The sequence below is a fragment of the Bos javanicus genome, chromosome 26 (assembly GCF_032452875.1).
Source record: "Bos javanicus breed banteng chromosome 26, ARS-OSU_banteng_1.0, whole genome shotgun sequence".
Classification (NCBI taxonomy): Eukaryota; Metazoa; Chordata; class Mammalia; order Artiodactyla; family Bovidae; genus Bos; species Bos javanicus.
The window spans coordinates 40,863,851-40,883,489 of NC_083893.1; the positions used below are offsets into that span (position 1 = coordinate 40,863,851).

General features: G+C 45.3%; 1 protein-coding gene across 14 annotated transcripts in view; it reads right to left on the reverse strand.

Moving 5' to 3' along the window:
- Positions 1–716: 716 nt before the first annotated feature.
- The window catches only part of FGFR2 (fibroblast growth factor receptor 2), a 107,445-nt gene continuing 88,522 nt past the window's right edge, over positions 717–19,639 (reverse strand). For 10 of the 14 annotated variants that reach the window (XM_061403672.1, XM_061403678.1, XM_061403677.1 and 7 more), the window contains 7 exons: positions 19,217–19,327; positions 17,687–17,877; positions 9,294–9,416; positions 8,577–8,647; positions 7,159–7,296; positions 5,394–5,499; positions 717–2,418 (listed from right to left, as the gene is read on the reverse strand). In XM_061403672.1, the coding sequence (XP_061259656.1) occupies positions 2,254–2,418; positions 5,394–5,499; positions 7,159–7,296; positions 8,577–8,647; positions 9,294–9,416; positions 17,687–17,877; positions 19,217–19,327 (905 nt within the window). In that variant the 3' untranslated portion in view covers positions 717–2,253. Of the gene's footprint in view, positions 2,511–5,393; positions 5,500–7,158; positions 7,297–8,576; positions 8,648–9,293; positions 9,417–17,686; positions 17,878–19,216; positions 19,328–19,639 lie in introns of all 14 variants that reach the window. The other 4 variants (XM_061403683.1, XM_061403676.1, XM_061403675.1 and 1 more) reach the window with 1 other exon arrangement.

Below are 19,639 nucleotides of genomic sequence, written 5' to 3' on the forward strand. Positions count from 1 at the left end.
AGAGAAATATTTTATTCTGAACTGAAAAGTTGAGTTCTGGCCAAGGACGGCACTTTTTAACCACCAACAGCCCCAGAGGGTTCTGAGACCGTGGCTTAAGTTCAGATGCCAGATTGTTTTTGTCTTCTTCTGCTGGTGTGAAGGCTGACAAGCTGATCTAATGAGGCCTTAAGAGTCACAGATACATATTTGTTAACAGGCAAAATGCCGTTTCCCTCTTCAGATTCTTGGTGGCATGGGAACAGTACAATTATTTTAAAAATCTGCTCAAGTTGTCTTTTTGAAAATTTGAAGCAAAGTGTTGTTTCCATACATCATGAGGAAGACAGCTTCAAAGGTTTCAAGGCGCCCAGTATCCAGAGCTTCTAAATATCTCCCCTCTGATGGTCTCCCATCCTTAGAACAGCTGCGCTTCCACAAAGCTCTCTCCCATGCCCTTCATTTGCTCCTCTGGGAGCAGCGAGGGCCCAGAAAGGAACACAGACTACTCTGGGGTCCTAGGAAGCAATGAAGCCAGGATTTGAACAGCCTTTTCTGATTTTCCACTAGATCCACCTGTCCCAGGTACTGCTGGGTCCTGGCCAAGACCTCTGAGAAGTCACCTGTTTGTAGCAAACACAGACCTCCCTAGCTCTGCCTTCCTTCCGGGCGATCACACCACGCAGCACTGAGTCAGCGCCTCCGAGCACGGGAAACCACTTGGTAAGACACAAGGGTTAAAAAAATAAGCCGCATGACATTTATTTTGTCTTGTTAACATTAATATCTGTAGAAACATTTTTATTGTCAGTATAAAAATTAACAGGTTTTATTAAATACTTTCTCCAATTTCATAACGCGTTAAAAATCAGTGTCATCCGCATTCATGTTGCACAGCCAGAGCAGAGTGAGAAGGTGTTTTGAAAGCAAAACACAACACGTTCATACAGAACGAACACCATGGCAGTAACATGACATTGGCATAGGGCAGGATCTTTCGGTGAGGTCCTGCCAGAGGAGGCGGAAGCGATCCCTTAAAAAGATGGAAGGATCCCCCAAACTATCAGCAGAACAACTCAGTGTTTCCATTTTCTCCGACAGGGCGTGAAGATTCTAAGAGACTTCTCTGTTGCCAGTAAATCTGGAAGCTGTGATGAAGATTCGCCAAAGAGAATGCAGGCTGATCTGATCAATGTGCAACTTGGCAGGGAGAGGGACAGAAGGCCAGCGGCTGGACAGAACATTCTTTTAGCATCTCGATGAGAGTTCCTCCTTTGAGGAACAGATTAAGGCATCTTTTTAAGAGAACGCTGGTACCGTTTGTCTTGGGAAGCCCAGTGAAAGGTTTATGGGCCCAATGACCAAGCTCCACCAAGACAACACACCTTCTCATCAATGGGCTCTTTCATACGGGCAGTTAGGTGGTTAAAGACCAATCATCTGACAGCAGAGCTGAAATACAAATAAATCAAAACTTCACTTCCCCCAAATTAGTCACATTTTGTAAATATTTCTCTTTTCAGAGGATCTGGTAACTAGTTAAGTTCAAGCAAGAGATTAACTAGTCTGGTGTGCTGCCTGCATAGAAATGCCACTTAAATTACCAAAAAAAACCACAAAAAACGATTGTTTTGTATATTACCAATTCATTAATAAATTAATGTCATATCATTTTTCCCTGAAAGCAAAAGTACTTTTCCACCTCTGCTCGGTGAAAATTAAGAAATTCTATGTAAGAAACAGCATTTAGCAAATAGCTATTTTTTAAAAAAAGAGAGAGAGACCAATTTTCTAGGTGCGCTGGGACATCCATTTAAAATCAATACAAAAAATAATTCCTTGTAAATATATAATATATATTTATACATAATTTGAATATATTTACATACATCCAGCACCTATATACTGCAATTGTGCTCTATAAGTGTGCGCTGACATATATTTTCTCCAATTATTACAAAATTCACAAGGCAGGCAGAACGGGTGTTTGCCTCAAGTCCGGCTGGTCCACAGCCAGTACCCACGGTGGGTCACAAGCACGTGGTGGCCCATGGCAATCCATTGCCCCCACAACCTTCTTGTTCTCCTGGTGAAGATTACAAGTCTCCAACTGGATAAATTCTTTACACGTGTGCCGATCACTTTTCCAAATATTTACTCCTCTGATCCATATATACAAGCCAAGCCAACAGGCTCCTGGAGGCAAGGCCCCCCCTGCTCAGTACAGCTAAGTTCCTGATGCCACCCTGTTTGGGGACAGGGGGACAGGCCCATTCATGTTTTAACACTGCCGTTTCTATGTGGATACTGAGGAAGGCAGGGTTCGTAAGGCATGGGGTCCGGAGAGAAAACAGAATCATCTCCCGAAGAGCAAGAACTCCTTGTGTCAGGGTAACTAGGTGAATATTGTTCAAGAAGCTGACTGAGGTCCAAGTATTCCTGAAAGAAGGGAAGAGAGACGTTTTATTTCATCTCGGGTCAGGATAACAAGGTGAATACGGTTCGAGAGGCTGACTGAGGTCCAAGTATTCCTGAAAGAAGCGAAGAGAAGACTTTTATTTCAAACACAGGCTCTTGGGATGTTGATATGGGAGTCAGGACAGGATGGGGGCACCCCCAGCAGGGAGATACCCACCCAGCCTAGCTCCCACAAAGACCACCTTGAGACCCTGACTTTATCTCCTCTAGGTTACCCTTCAATAGTTACAAACTATTGCCAAGTGGGGAACCCTAATACCCAGCTGAATGGTCACCTCGATGGGCACAGACCCCAGGACTCGTTGATAGACCACATGGTTCAAATCCATGCCGAGCAAAATGGGGAAGATATAAGAAGCTGTGGAAATCCAGGACCTCCTTCCAGTGCTGAGACCCTGAATATTTATGTCACGAATTACATTTTACTATTGTAGCTTCTAGGATAATTTAAAGGGAATATGTCTTCATTCAGCGGGTAATTTCACAGATGCAATTCATTACTCTCAGAAGCTCTCTGAGTTGAAAATGTAAACAGGTTCAAAAAAGGCTTGGATAGACTCATGTGTGTTACATCCATAATGGACAGCAAAAGAACAGTTCAGGAAAACGCAGGCTACATTTCAAAGTTTTGCAGGTTTGAAATTCAAAAAGGGCTCTTCTGCTCCCTGAAGCTGGTGCTGCTCTCGGAAAACCCACCCAATGGCCCCCAGATAATATTTCTTTCGACTTAAAATAGGGTGAAAATCTTCTACCTCCTCTTGTGCAGCCCGTGAGCTAAGAATGGCTTTTAACTTTATGAAATGGTTGGGAAAAAGGGGAAAAAAAAAATCAAAAGAAGAATAACATCTCATGGTATTAAACTATGTAAAATGTCCTAAAATTTAAATTTTAGGGTTCATCCAGTTTTATCTGAACGTAGACACATTTATTTATTCATTTACACATTGTCTGCGCCTGTTGCTACAGAGATCCACAAAGAGGCCCATGAAGCTAAAAATATTGACTGTCTGGCCCTTGACATAAAAGGTTTGCAAACTATGAAAAGATTTTTAAACTGGGGCCCTACTGGGTCTCACTGCCTCATCCAGGCTAGCATGTTGGGGTGCTTCTGCTCACACCCCCAAAAGCCAAGGAGTATACCATGATGCGTGGTTTTGCTGAGAAGGGGATAAAAAGGTGTAGACCACAGCACAACCAGCCTTGGTGTTATCAGAGAAGGGCCCACAGAATGTTGGCAACTATACATTTTAACAGACAGGAAAAAAGGAAAAAAAACCCAACCCACCCCTATAATTCATCACCAGGTTTGGCAAGAAAAAGAGTCCCCATCCAAGAATGGGGGATGTGTCAGCTCCAACAACATCAGCATGAACCACACGACTGGAAACAAACACACCCACCACATCAAAAGAGAACTTTTTTGCTTACAATGATAAAAAATGAAATTTTGTCCTAAATGGAACCATTTTTCTCCAGCATGTGGTAATGATTTTCAGAAGGAAAGAACTTCGATTTTTATATCCGTTGGACAATATGGCATTCTGCTTTTTTTTTTTTTTTTCAATTTTAGGATGCTAGATGTAAGTTTCAGGGTGAAAACAGGCTCACTTTAAATGTAAATATATAAATAAATGGCATAGAGCATGGATACAGGATCATTAAAATGGAACTTTAGTGCTTTTTCAGTTTCTAACTGAAGCCATAAATGTTCAGATCTGATAGGGGAAAAAAAAAACCTAGAGATATCAGTGAATTCCAAGTCTAGGGTTAAAGGAACTTATACTAGAAACAACAGTTTTGGCAGGAGAAGAAAGTTGATTGATTTTTTTTTTTTTCCCCTTGAACTGTTCCTTTCCTTTCAACTTCTGAAGGTCAGCTGTATTCATTTAAATGCAATCTCTCCCTTTATCAGCCACAGTCAGACACACAGATAATATTCCTGGCTTAAGGCTTCAAATCACAACATTTAATTATTTTTAAAAAATCAATCTGAAACTATTAAATACATTATTTTAAAATAAATGTATTCTTTTCCTTCTAAAATGTTTAGGCAGTTTTAATCTTTTCTGTTGTTATTAAGACAATTGTGGGGGTTTTCTCCCCCTGTCTGGGGGAACACTGTTCTATATCCTCATTAAATATCTCTAATTAATTCACTATTTCTCTCTATTGTGGGTTTTTTTCTGGCTTTGATGGGTTTATCACCTTTCCTGCTCACATCACTTTCTTTCTACAACCAAAGATCACTCTCTCTGCATGAAGTAGCCACTGACATGGCTGAGTGTGGACAGTGAGTGACAGAAGGGGGTTTCTTTTGTTGTTATAGGTTATAACTGTTTTATAGAAGATACATATTTTATCAAAAGTTTTCACTCATTAAAGGAGTGACTCTGTATGTATACACTATGACCATCCTGCGTTATATAGAAGCTGGAATGGCACAACTTCACTTCATCCCAACAAGTTCATTGGTAATGGACCACCAGCAGCCCTCAGAGTAATGACCAGCAGCCCTCAGAGTAATGACCAGCAGCCCTCAGAGTAATGACCAGCAGCCCTCATGCTAATGAGCAGGGCAAGGAATCCAACCAGCACAGAAACCCCAGCTCCCTCCCACTCAAATCTAAATGCTGCAGTTTTGGACATCTTTTTCCCCTTCCCCATCTTCCTACACACACACACCGTGGACCCACCACCCACATGCCACAGTGAGGGGCAGCCTCAGGTGGGGCCCTTTGTGTCTGGTTTTGTGAGTCGCAACTCTCAAGATGAAGTTCCAAGAAAAGTCAGGGTTTGGGAGAAACATGGTTTCAGTCTATCTGAGCCCTGGAACAATGATAAACTGTACCCCAGACTTCCACTGGGGAGGCTGCATTTCAAAAGCTATACGGGGGTTCCCCAGCAAGGACCCTTGGCTTCTGGAAGGAGGCTCTTACCTCATTGGTTGTGAGTGTGAGAATTCGATCCAAGTCTTCTACCAACTGCTTGAAGGTGGGTCTCTGTGAGGGTACCGCATGCCAGCAGTCTCTCATCATCATATACCTGGAAGAGATGGATTTCCTTGGTGAGTTACTTCCCTGAGGACTAGGGGTGTGGCTATAAGCCACTCTTAACAGTCAGTATGGAGAGATGTCCTCAGTTATGAAAATGTATCAGAACTGCCCTAGCAACTGAATTAGGAGGTGGTGATCCACTCTGCCAAAGGAACACTGCTTAGTTTCTCTGTAAGGCACTTTGATTTACAAAAACATCACTTTATGCAAAATGCTTTAGGACAGTATCTACACCATCAAAAAAGACACTTCTGGGAATTCCCTGGTGGTCCAGTGGTTAGGACTCAGCGCTTTCACCACCAAGGACTGGGCTTCAATCCCTAACTGGGGAACTAAGATCTCACAAGCGATGTGGTACGGCCAAAAACCCAAAAAGACACTTCTGTTTTCCTGGTTGACTTCCGGTATCCCTGTGGCAGTGACTTATAACAGGGCATCACATTTCCACACTTCTGGACACTGTGGGAAGAGCCAGGTAGGGGCGGGTGGGAATCCAGTTTTCCCTCCCCACACACCCTTGCCAGGACCAAAGCTGCTCTACTGTTATCTGCCTGACACTCTGGACAAAGGTTCCTCAGTTTTGAAAAACTGAAGTTTGAAAAGCACAACATTAAGGCAAGGTTCTTATGAATTAATCTGTCGTCACTGAGCTATGCCTTCACTTCCTGATTAACTCCTGGACAGGCTTAGGCTCCCAGGCCTTATCTTGACAATGGGTTTCGACAGACCCTCTATAGTAGAAAAAGCCCCAGGAATGACAAGGAGCACAATAAATGCCTTTATATAATATACTATAAAATGTGACCATTCATCTGATGCCCACTGTGCACCGAAAAGCACTCATGGGATTACTGATATAAAATCCCCATGAAACAATACCCAAGAGACTGCAGTCTCTGGAACAATCCCTCTTCTTAGTTGACACTGGGAGCTGGGAGGAGAAACACCTTTTCAAAGCGCTGATTTTACTGCACAAGACGCTTGTCACCAACACAAGTAATTCCACTTAAAGTACAGGCTAGGTTTTGCTCGAAACCAGTTTTATAGTCAGATCAGGATTAACAGTCAGACTATATTAGCACCTGGACAAATTTTTAATCCTCTGCACTGAAATATGGCTAAAATATAGATAAGCAGACACTAGTTCATTCACCCTGAGGGCTGTGGTCAAAATCCATCTATAATAGCAATGGTCACAAAGAGGCTGCAGAAGCACCCACTCTCTACTCACAGTGCAGAGGCCACAGACCACTCATAAGAAATGGAGGCAGCCCCATGGGTCTCAGGCTTGTGCATGAGGGAAGGCTTGATGTATCTTCCTCTCACAGCGAGGACAGCACAGTGGCCCAGGAAGATTACTGTGGGGGCTCACTGTGGATGGCTGGGAGCCCTCGGCCAAGCACTCAACACCTCAGTGGGGTAAAGCTCACGCCACACCACCTCAGGAGGATGCTCTTTCTTTTGGACAGTCAGGCCTGTCCATGGAACTCTCTATCTCAGTTCTGGGATTGAGCCCAGAAGTCTCCGCTATTCTTTTTCTCAGGACGTATTTAGAAACCTGGGGGCCTAAGAAAACGGAACCAGCCAGGAGAAGCGTTAGTGGCGTGGTGGGTCCCCTTGGGGCATCAGGAGAGACAAGAGCCCTTACAGTTCGTTGGTGCAGTTTGCTGGCTTGTCCATCCTATGTCCTTCCTTAAGCAGCTTAAAAAGTTCCTCCACGGGAATCCCTGGGTAGGGCGAGCCCCCTAACGTGAAGATCTCCCACATTAACACCCCGAAGGACCAGCTGCAAAGAGGGGAGAAAACAGCATTAGTAACCCATCTGAATCACAGAAACCTAAACACACCCAGTTAAGAAAACAAACTCCCCCGTGCTTCTTACATTCAAAGACAAATGACCGGGGCCCTCCTGCAGTTCATCCAACCTGCCCCTTCCTGCCCCCAGAAAGCATCCCCAGATGACAATGAGGAGATATTCTGATGGAATTTTCCATCAGCAGACAACAGATAAGTGATGGTAAACCATCACTCTTGGGGGAGGGTGGGAAGGGGAAACAAGGGATGGAAATTTGGTTCTTTCTTCCTCCGTCCACCACTTTCAAATAAAACTCTTTGTCTTTATGCAGTGTTATCAACATGAGCTTCTATGCTGGAAACACACCCTCACTGATTCTATTAGGGTGAGTTTCAGAAATGAAACTGACTTCAGTTTTGTATACAGCAAGAGAAGCAGCTCACTGCAAAACTGGAAACCACAAGGCTCTCCTTCTAGGACTGCTGAAGAGAACCAGTGGCCGTGGCACAGGCTCCATGCCTGCGCCAGAAACCCTCCTGCCCACACAAGAGTAGCTCAGCTAACTTTTTAACTTTTGGAATAATTATAGATTCACAGGAACTTACAAAAATAGACCAGCGCGATCCTCTGTACCTCTCACCCAGTTTCTCACAATGGTAACATCTTTCCACCAGATTTCCAAAGCTAGAATTCTAAAATACCGCTTGGAGCCTAGCCCTGATGGTATTTTTAAGTGTATCATAATTGAAATACTGTAGAGTTTTCACTCTATTGCTGTAATGTTATCAAGGCTGCAAAGACGAGGTTGGACATTTTTCAAAGGATAAACAGGGAGTAGGCTCTGTGGAGATCCCCTGAGTGGATCTCATCCCAACCAGCCTCCCTGTTAGGACAAACCTAGGATGGGGAAAATACGACAAACCGCTCTCAAGAAGGAAAAGTTGAAGAGCGCGAAGAACATGCCAACAGCTTGGCAAATTAGATGGCAGCTTTGTACTTGCACATCCGTGAGTGAGTTCAAGGGGGGAGCTTCCGCTCTGGCAGGAGCAGGTTAGCGGTTCCACCTCCCGTGTGCTTTGAAGCCAGGCAGATTAGTAACAGAGCATTGGTTACCAGCCTAGCAGAAAATCCGTCCCTTCTAAGGCTGGCTCCTGCACCTTCTCTGCGTGTGTGAAATGCAGCAGGCACCAAAGAAGGAAGGAAGGCGAGGAACGGACAAGATTTCTGCAAGTCAACCCCAGGGAGAAGGCAGCGACAAGGGAGTTACTCACACATCGCTCTGATGGGTGTACACTCTGTCGAAAAGGGCTTCGGGAGCCATCCACTTGACCGGAAGTCGGCCCTGCGAGCGTGGAAGAAATGTCAAACCCAGTGTACTAAAACCACTTTACTTTAGCAGCCCCCACTGGGCTGTGCCCTGTTTATTTTAAGAGCTGACACTCTAATGGTTTTTGCTGGAGAGTCATTAGTGAAAAAAATACGCTCCAAAGGGACTATGCAGAGTGTGGGTGATGCACAGATACGGACATGTTGATAAAGGGTCGTTTCCTCCTGATCATACATCTTCCCCAGCACGTTGACACACCCTGGCCCGTTTCTAGGTGAAAATTAACCCAGAAACTCACAAGCTCCAATCTTTGCTAGGGAATTTCCGGATGAGGAGCCTTGTGAAGATCCTAGAGGCTGATTATTCAGTATATAAGACTGGTTCACTTTTACTGAGAGAGTCTTAACTCTTAGTAAGAGTTAAGCCTGAATTTGCTTATTGAGAAGTTTGTAAGGAGTAAAGCCAACGAGCAGGTTTACTGAGAGAGTCTTAACTCTTAGTAAGAGTTAAGCCTGAATTTGCTTATTGAGAAGTTTGTAAGGAGTAAAGCCAACGAGCAGGAATAAAAAGGCATTGGTTGTTCTAGTTCTGAACGTTATCTTTCACCTGGAATGCTCCGTGCCCCCAACACCCTCCCACCAAATCATCACCGTAGACTCACATTTGTGGTCTTTTTGTAATAGTCTATATTGTTGATATCTCTGGCCAGTCCAAAGTCAGCTATTTTCATCACGTTGTTTTCTGTTACCAAAACATTTCTGGCAGCTAAATCTCGATGAATGCACTGAAATTAAAAAAAAAAAAAAAACTTTTTTCAAAATGCTGTAAGGATAAAAAGGTAACACAAGTACTTCTTACAATGTAGACAGAAAATACAACTGAAGTCAAAAATTGGTGTTTCTTTTCTAATTAAAGACTAAGGCCCCAACTATTTCAAAGAGCAAAGGTAGATAAGAAACCACATGCCTTTTTAACTTCAGTTGACTGGCATCCTTCACATTGTGAAGACTCAAATGGAATTTTTTCCTCTCTGCAGTTCAGGACCCTGTTTTCTTGTTCATTTTTGAGGCTGTCCCCCTGCTGAGTTCCACCCCATCCCTTCTCTTGGCTCACTCTCCTCCTCTCTCCCCACCCCTTCAGATTCCTTGGCTTAACTCCTCTCTCCCTCAAAACAGAGGACCTGTCCCATTAATTCTGTATATTTCCATACATCCTCATGGCTCCCATTCTTAGCTACATAGGAAAGACCTTCAAATTCTTATCTCTATCCTGACCTCTCTCCTGGGATCCAGATTCTCACTTTTATCAGGCTACAGGACATTGCCACATCCCTTTGGCACCTTAAGTTCAAGGTCTCTACTCTTATCTTCTTGGTCTTTTTCATACACACCTGTGATATACACACCAGACTTTTTTACACACTCCTCCCAAGTTCTTTTTGATTTCAACTCCCAAATGCCTCTCCGATCTGTCCACCCAGCTCCCTTCCCACTGCCACCAGCTTAGTCCGGGGTCTCATCACTGCCCACCCCCGTGCCCCACAGGAGGCCACAATGTCTGCACGGCAGTCTCTGTGCTTCCAGACTTAGCCCTGTTGCATCTTTTTTTCTGTTTCCCTCAAATTTCGTTTCTGAAGGAGCTGGTCACATCTGTTCCGGGCTTATATCAAAATCACTGCCTGTCTATCCAAATTCTCTGTCCAGTTCTCACCCAACACCTGGCCCCCACACAGGGACCAACCTATATCTGCCACATACACAGGGGCCAGGCACTGAGATGCTTACTGCAGGGCAGTCGATTCATGGTACTGATGCGATCTCTTCAGTCTCAGAAAGCTCTAGTTCTTGTAACTTCTATATTTCCTTTCTCAAATGATATGCTTTTGTAAGCTGTTGAAAGCATTTTAGTTGTACTTTAATATACCAAAATTTCATCAGGATACATAGTAATTGGGGTCCCAAATCATCACCTCCTGTTTTTGGAAATGTAAGGTAGACAGAAGTAAACAAACATCCCTAACAAAGCCTTTTACACAGGTTCTGGGCAAAGGCAAAACTATTATATGAAGGAGAGACTCCTAGCAACCCCTCTGATATGGGTGAGATGGGGCTGATTTTAGATAGATACTACAAGAAACAGGCCATTTTAAAAAAGGAGCAAGCCAAACTCTCCCTGAAGAATGAATTAGGAATAATTTCTTTCCACCCACCCTCCAACTAGTCCTTGTTTTAATCCCCGTCTGTGGCCCCCTGGATGGGCTAAGGTCATTGAAGAGAAAGCAAGAGAAGCCCACACGCTGCCTGTGCCCGGCCAGAATGGAAGCAGGAAATGTGAGAGCTCCCAGAAGCCGCCCGGGGATCCGGTCGGGGCAGGAGCCGGGTTCCTGGTTTTGGAGGCCTCTTCAAATGGAACTTCCAAGTCCTGGGCCAAACTCTCCCGGTGGTGTGCTCCCCGCCGACAAGACTCTGTGCGTTTGGCAAGCCATGCGGTCAGAAGAATCTGGCTCCCTGTGCACGGGGCTCCGACCACACATAAGGGCTCAACTCCGAGTCACCGTGATGGCGACCTCCATTTTCACTGTGAAAGCCAGAATCCATCACCAGCCTCCTGCGTCCCAGGGGGCTGGGAAACACCAAAGCCCACCCTCTGGGCTGAACAAGAAGAGACTTGGAACCAGTACCCAAGAAAAAGAAAATAATCAATGTCAAGCCAAACTTCCATCATCTGCAGAAATCTGAGTTGTTCTCCAGTGCAAAGAGCTGGCCGTTTTATATAACTAGAGCTCTTTGGAATATCTGGTATTCCTTTTTTTTTCTTTAAATAAACGAAGGTCAATGGGTCCCTAAGGGAAGGAAGACGAGTACCTCTATGACCCTGACAGTGTGCTGGGTGCCTCTGCACAGCTGATCACATTAAATTTCCAAGGCAACTTATGAGATGGGTGTTATCATAGCCATTATAAAGATGAGGAAGCTAAGCTTAAAAAAAAAAAAAAAAAAACCAGCAAAAATAAAAACAGCTGTTAAAAGTTAAACACCTTGGAGGTTTAACTGTCCTTAAGATTTTATAAAAAAGAAAAATTAGTGTACTTTACACTAAAAATAGAAAGGCTTGCATAACTAGGATAAGGCTCAAATACCACGTCACCCACTGTGTTACTGTACACATCACAGTGTCTCTTAACTTGTCCATCTCCAGTGTCTCCAGCTTAAGCGCAGGACTGCAGGTTCATCTCTACACGCCCAGCACAGAGCCTGACCCCATCAATGTCCACTCAGCTGAATTTCTAATTACACTCCATCAGCAATGAGCCAGATGTCACAGCCAACAGTTCCTCAGGTCTCTAACAAACACATTGCCCTCCACTGGGACAGAATCCGTGTGGCACAGCTAGGATCTGACCTGTCCCCTGCTTTTCCATTTTCCACTACCCGAAATAAGCCCTCCAGTTTTAGAAGCAGGTTCCACTCAGGGCACCATCCTTAAGATCCTCATCTAGAACCTGCTTAAACCTGTTCTAGGTCTTTAATTACAGGTGGCCTTTGGCAAAGAGCTTTGGAAACACGACTGCAAAGCCTTAGGAAACAGACTCTGTCCCCTCAATTCCACCCTGGGTTGGCAAATGAAGCCCCAGCACATGGCATTTCTCCTCATCTTCTTGGTCTTCTTTATATACACCTGTGATACACACAGAATCCTTTACACTCCTCCTGAGTTCTTTCTTATTTCAACTCCCAATGCCTCTCCAGCGGTCCTCTTCTTGGTCCAGAGAGGCAGGAATATCTGAGAGCAAGATAGCTGAGTAGAAAAGCAAAACGCCAGGTCTGGGACCAGCCTCTTTATTCTCTGAACTGACGAGTCCTCATCTCAGAAATGAGCACAGTGACATACACACACCTGGGCTCAAAGGTTTCCTGGAGTTTCCTAACAGCCCCCAGCATATTTACCCAGAGGACAGGGATTATAAACACACCTGTTTCTGAGTTATTCTGGGGTTGCGGACAATACTGTATGTAAAATGTTTGCCCCAGGCCTGCTGGACATTAAGCTCTCAAAAAGTGGTAGTGATTAGTAGTGTAATTATGATTACAGTACTCCTAATAAGAGTACTTTCAGTTTGTCATTCTAAAATGTATTCTTTTCCCCATTTTGCTGAGTTCATCTGATCCTCTGTTCTCTTTCCACCACACCACACAGCAAAGCAGGAAGGCTCTGATCCTCTAGGCCAGGGTGCGATGCGGGTGGTGGGGCAGGACTCAACCATCTTCTGTCTCCTCCTTCTGCCTTCCCGAGACTCCTCTCTGGACCTCTAAACCACATTCTGGGTTTCCTCCTCCTCCTCTGAGGGTGTCTCCTCCGTCTTTTCCTGTGCTTTAAGTCAATCTGTGGACTTGAGAGGTTTCTCAGGGTTTGACTCCAAGCTTCTGTTTCTGCCTCTCCCCAACCTCCCTGCCCAAGGTGAACTCATCCGTTCCTGTGCCCTGAACCTATACCTTTTTCACTGGCTCCAGTGCCTCACCTAGCCCCCCAGAGCTGAGCTGCAGCCTTCAGCTTCCTGGCGGACATCTGCCTTTGAATGACCCTCGGACATACTGGAAATGCACCTGGGGTTTCCCACCGGAATCAATTCCTGCCACCGCCCCTGCCCCTCCCATCTTCCTCATCCTGATAAGCTGTACCACCATCATACCGCCGTCCAGTTTCTCAAGGTGGAAATCCAGCAGTCATCCTTGGTCCCTCTTCCTCTCCCTCCCGTATCTACTCCATCCTTTAACTGTCCTGATGGCAAAATATATCCCAAAGCAATCTACTTCTCTGGTATCTGTCGGAGCCAATAAACCTTAGCCAAAACCATGGTCACAAGTAGCCGGCTTTATACTGTGAACCTGATCCAAATCACTGCCCCTTGGAGGGGAGAAGGATGGCAACCTACTCCAGTATTCTTGCTTGGAGAATCCCAGGGACAGAGGAGCCGGGTGGGCTGCCGTCTATGGGGTCACACAGAGTCAGACACGACTGAAGCGACTTAGCAGCAGCAGTAGCAGCAGCCCCTTGGAGGCTTCCCCAGCGCCAAGAGCTGAGTCTTGCCTGGGGCTGTCAGCTTCGGAATGAGCAGGGCCTGCCTCCACACAGCCTGTCCCTCTGCAGGAGGGCTCAGCCATCACGTTTGGTCCCCAAATCCTCCAACCCCCCATTCCTGCCCCCATGCCAGGGGCTTCCTCCACAGCACGATTCTCAGCCTTTCAACATGCTTACTTTTGTGCCCACGTTTATTGTTGATTTCTAAAACCAGCTTGAACATCTGGAAGTTCACGGTTCACATATTGCTGAAGCCTGGCTTGGAGAATTTTGAGCATTACCTTACTAGCATGTGAGATGAGTGCAATTGTGCGGTAGTTTGAGAATTCTTTGGCATTGCCTTTCTTTGGGATTGGAAAGAAAACTGACCTTTTCCAGTCCTGTGGCCACTGCTGAGTTTTCCAAATTTGCTGGCATATTGAGTACAGCACTTTCACAGCATCATCTTTCAGGATTTGAAATAGCTCCACTGGAATTCGATCACCTCCACTAGCTTTGTTCGTAGTGATGCTTTCTAAGGCCCACTTGCCTTCACATTCCAGGATGTCTGGCTCTAGGTGAGTGGTCACACCATGGTGATTATCTTGGTCATGAAGATCTTTTTTGTACAGTTCTTCTGTGTATTCTTGCCACCTCTTCTTAATATCTTCTGCTTCTGTTAGGTCCATACCATTTCTGTCCTTTATCGAGCCCATCTTTGCATGAAATGTTCCCTTGGTATTCCTAATTTTCTTGAAGAGATCTCTAGTCTTTCCCATTCTGTTTCTTTCCTCTATTTCTTTGCATTGATTGCCGAGGAAGGCTTTCTTATCTCTCCTTGCTAGTCTTGGTTTTAGAAAAGGCAGAGTAACCAGAGATCAAATTGCTAACATCCACTGGATCATGGAAAAAGCAAGAAAGTTCCAGAAAAACATCTATTTCTGTTTTATGGACTATGCCAAAGCCTTTGACTGTGTGGATCACAATAAACTGTGGAAAATTCTGAAAGAGATGGGAATACCAGACCACCTGACCTGCCTCTTGAGAAACCTATATGCAGGTCAGGAAGCAACAGTTAGAACTGGACATGGAACAACAGACTGGTTCCAAATAGGAAAAGGAGTATGTCAAGGCTGTATACTGTCACCCTGCTTATTTAACTTATACACAGAGTACATCATGAGAAATGCTGGGCTGGAAGAAGCACAAGCTGGAATCAAGATTGCCGGAAGAAATATCAATAACCTCAGATATGCAGATGACACCACCCTTATGGCAGAAAGTGAAGAGGAACTAAAAAGCCTCTTGATGAAAGTGAAAGAGGAGAGTGCAAAAGTTGGCTTAAAGCTCAACATTCAGAAAACTAAGATCACGGCCTCTGCTCCCATCATTTCATGGGAAATAAATGGGGAAACAATGGAAACAGTGTCAGACTTTATTTTGGGGGGCTCCAAAATCACTGCAGATGGTGACTGCAGCCATGAAATTAGAAGATGCTTACTCCTTTAAGGAAAGTTATGACCAACCTAGATAGTATATTCAAAAGCAGAGATATTACTTTACCAAAGAAGGTTCGTCTAGTCAAGGCTATGGTTTTTCCAGTGGTCATGTGTGGATGTGAGAGTTGGACTGTGAAGAAAGCTGAGCTCCAAAGAACTGATGCTTTTGAACTGTGCTGTTGGAGAAGACTCTTGAGAGTCCCTTGGACTGCAGGGAGATCCAACCAGTCCATTCTAAAGGAGATCAGTCCTGGGTATTCATTGGAAGGACTGATACTAAAGCTGAAACTCCAATACTTTGGCCACCTCATGCAAAAAGTTGACCCACTGGAAAAGTCCCTGATGCTGGGAGGGTTTGGGGGCAGGAGGAGAAGGGGATGACAGAGGATGAGATGGCTGGATGGCATCACTGACTCGATGGACATGGGTTTGGGTGAACTCGGGGAGTTGGTGATGGACAGGGAGGCCTGGCGTGCTTCAGTTGATGGGGTTGCAAAGAGTCGGACACGACTGAGCAACTGAACTGAACTGAACTGATTGTTGATTTCACTTGCTGTCCCCCACAGTGCCCTCTCCAAGAGGCTGAGGATGGCATCCATTCCAGTCACCCACAGGGAGCCTGACCCAGCGCACCAGGCATCCGAATCAGGAACACTCAGGCATATTTGCTGAAGGATTAATGAAAGCACCAGGCCAGCCTTCTACCACTTTTATCAGGAGTAGCTCCTTGCTGAGCCCCCAAAATCATCCCCTCTCCACACCAGAGCAGCAGGACAGAGCAAGAAGGACTGGAGGGTCAGATGTGGGGGAGCCTGCAGGCAGGATGGCTTCCCAGGGTTTTACTTAGCAATTCTTCCAAGTTACAGAAAGGTAAAATAGAACAATGGATATCCATGTTTGCCAGATTCAATTCTTAGGCTTCCTTGCTCTCTCTTTCTCTCTATACCCAGACTCCCCCCACTTTCTCTCTCTCTCTCTCTCTCTCTGTATCTCTCTCACACACACACACACACTTTTTGTGGCTGAACCATTTAAAAATGAGTTGCAGACTTCATTAGCAGGTATCTCCTACCTTAACACAAGACCTTTATCACTGCCCCCAAATTTAACACTGAAATAGTCACATTATCTAATATACAGTCCATACACATATTTTAAATGCTCATAAATGGTTTTTACAAAAGCTGTCCCCCTACCTCCCACCCAGAACAGGAACCTAGTCCAGGATCACACATTTAGTTGTCATGACTCTTAAGCCTCTTTTCATCTGGAACCCTCTCTGCAGGATTTTTTTTTCAATCTTTTGTGACTCTGACATTTTGAAGCAATGTCTTGTCAAATGTCCCACATTCTGGATCTGATTGTCTGACACGTTAGCTGGCAAAGTCTGCTGCAAACACACACACACGTACACATGCACACAACTTCACTCTGTCTTGGTTTCTTAAAATCTATACATTGGGAGATTTTATAGGAAAAAATATTTTTTTGAAAAATCTTCAACTCTGGACTCTTTTGCTAAGGAGAAAAAACCAGAACACGTGGTAACTCTGGCTGTGTTCCCACCTGACTACAGACAGCAGGGGCCGAGCTGCAGCGGGGCCCTTCCTGAATCGCTACGTGGTGTGATGCGACAGTGGCCACCTTGCCCCGTCAATGACCGCCATGGCCAAGATCCAGCGGGGGGACAGAGGGTCCACGCCCACCAGAGGCTCTTACTTCTTTGGGGACACGAGGAATTACTGATGTTTCATGACATGCCAGAGCAGATAAGAACTGACCCACCTCTGCCCAAGGAAGAAGCTATGGACCGTCCCCGAAGTGTGGGCCAGGGAAGGACATCTGGGGCCAATCCAAAATGCCCCAGGGGACATCTGGGCACCCGTCTAACTGCTTTCAGAATAATTCAGATGTTTCAAGTTCCAACTGCATGCGGCATGCTCGGAATGCAAGTGATTCACCTCAGGGGACCTGGCCAACTTTTAACCGCAGAGGGTCACCTCACGAAATGAGACAAAATAAATCCCGAGAATACCTGGCTCTCGATGTCACCATAACATCCCATCATTTGATCTCCGTTCCTAGAATCTTTAACTTGATTTCAAACTCCAAACCACAGAGACGACACCCAAAGTCCACATCCAGAGACTCAAGAACCACAAAACAAAGCCAAAAGATCATCGGCACCAAAGGCAGCGCCCCCTAACCCCGCTGCCGTCCACCTGGAAAGCTGGTTCCCCAAAGGGTGCCGGCCAGCCCATCTCTGAGAAGAGACATCTTCTCTGCTCAACTCTGCGGCGCTGCTACAGGTCTATGACGCAACTCTGGCTGTTAAAGAGTTCATCAAACCCCAGTATGAATAATGCAAGACATATTTTCCAGGTTGTACAAGACAGGCCAGGGCTTGATTCGGCAAACGAGCACATCCAAATGGTCTGTTTTCTTCACATATTTTTCACTGGAATCCATCCAACCAAGGAGAAGGGGAAGGACTCACTTTCTGGGAAGCCAAGTACTCCATGCCCCGGGCCAGCTGGTAGGTGCACGACACCAGGTCCTTGAAGGCCATCTGCTCCTCGGGAACGCGGTTGATGTCGTAGGAATACTCCATCCCGGGTGGCCTCCGGGCGCGCAGGTATTCCCGAAGGTTGCCTTTAGAGGCGTATTCAACGATGACATAGAGCGGCCCTGTGGATGGAAAACACGAGCTGGAGAGGCAGCGAACCCCGGAGCTGCCCTGGGGCAGCTCTGCCAAGGAGTTCGTAGCTATTACAACTCAGTGCTTTATTATTATTTTTTTTAATTTAAACATACAGAACGGCACACACAAAAACAGAACACCTGCCTTCTAATCTCCCCCCAAATGACAACGAACACCCGGTCGAGGTAGACTCAACAGTCTTTAATAAAACAGAAATGCTTCATGAGTGCCCCTTTCTTGTCATGTCCCCTCTTAGAAAGCAAGGGCTACCATAAATTTGCTGCTCTCATTTAATTTTAACAATTTTACAAACACATGTGTATCAATAAACGATGTATTATTTTTAGCAACATCAATAAGTAATAAAGACACAGCTTTGCAACAGTTTCCCCCCACACATGATCTTTCTGGAAGCCAGTCAGGCTGATAAAAAATAGATCCAGATCATTCCGTTTAACGCTTACATAGATTCTACCATATAAATATACCGTGCTGTATTCATCCACTCCCCCGATGGGTGTGTTCAGGCGTGGGCCATTGCCCACGTTGTGCGACGAACTCTGCAAGCCAGTGCATGGCTCCTTACACACGCGTGCGATAATGTCCCTATGGCACAGACCAGCCTGTTTCCATGTGTAAATGTTACTGGCACACAGCGAGGCCAATTCATTTCTGTATTGTTTGTGGCAGCTTTCTCACTCCAGCAGTAGAGGTGGGTGGCTGCCACAAAGCCAAAAATACTTACAATAACCCTTTACAGTCTCCTGACTCCCGGTAGAGACCTCAAAGGGAAATTGCCGAGGCAAAAAACAGGCATTCCAAGTTTATTAATTATCATCAAACTGGTTCCCAAAGTGACACAGATCATTTATGAGAGAAGCCAGGGTTCTCACTCCCCGGAGGAAGATAACATGTCCTTCCTGTCCCCTCTTTAAGGCCACTCCTGGGGACTCACCCATAGCAAGACATGGTTCCTCAATCCCATTTCAAGGGAAGAACTTGTCAACCAAAATGCAGGATCTTACATTGGGAACTCTCTCTCTAAACATAATGAGATGGCCTTTTCCAAACACCCTCTAGGTTATGTCCAAAAAACAACAGGACGCTACAGGCCTTCCCATCCAGGGTCGCCCAACATCCACCTTTCCCCCTAGACCCCAGGCATGGTCATCAGGAGCGCCTTCCTGAAGTGGGTTTTATAAAAAACTTTAAACATGTGCTTAGGAGGCTCTAGGAGCAAGATCTAAACAACCGTACGCTTCTAAAATGACGCTGATGCTGAACCCTGGGTTATGTGAATGAATGCATTTTTTTCCTCCTACTCACCATCCTGAGTACAGGCTCCAAGGAGATTTATGATATTTTTGTGTTTCCCAATCATCTTCATCATCTCCATCTCGGACACCAGATCAGAAAGGTCTTTCTCAGTGGCATCATCTAGAACATTAGGTAAGTTACAGATCAGTGTTGCTACTGCTGGTTGATGAACATTTGGTTGAAACAGAATGAAATTGAATTTCTGAACCAGAAAAGACTTTCCAAATCACCTCTCTCATCTTACTGGTGAAGAAGGAAATGCCCAGAGAACTGCCCTCCTCCATGTCAAATAGCTAATTTGGGGTCAATAGTGTCAAAAGTCAAGACAACTATATATGCCTTGGGCGCTAAGGCCAATTCTTTCCCAGCAAACCTCACAGACATGGGGGCATTCTTCTCTACCAGGAAATAATTCCACCCTCTGGCAGATCA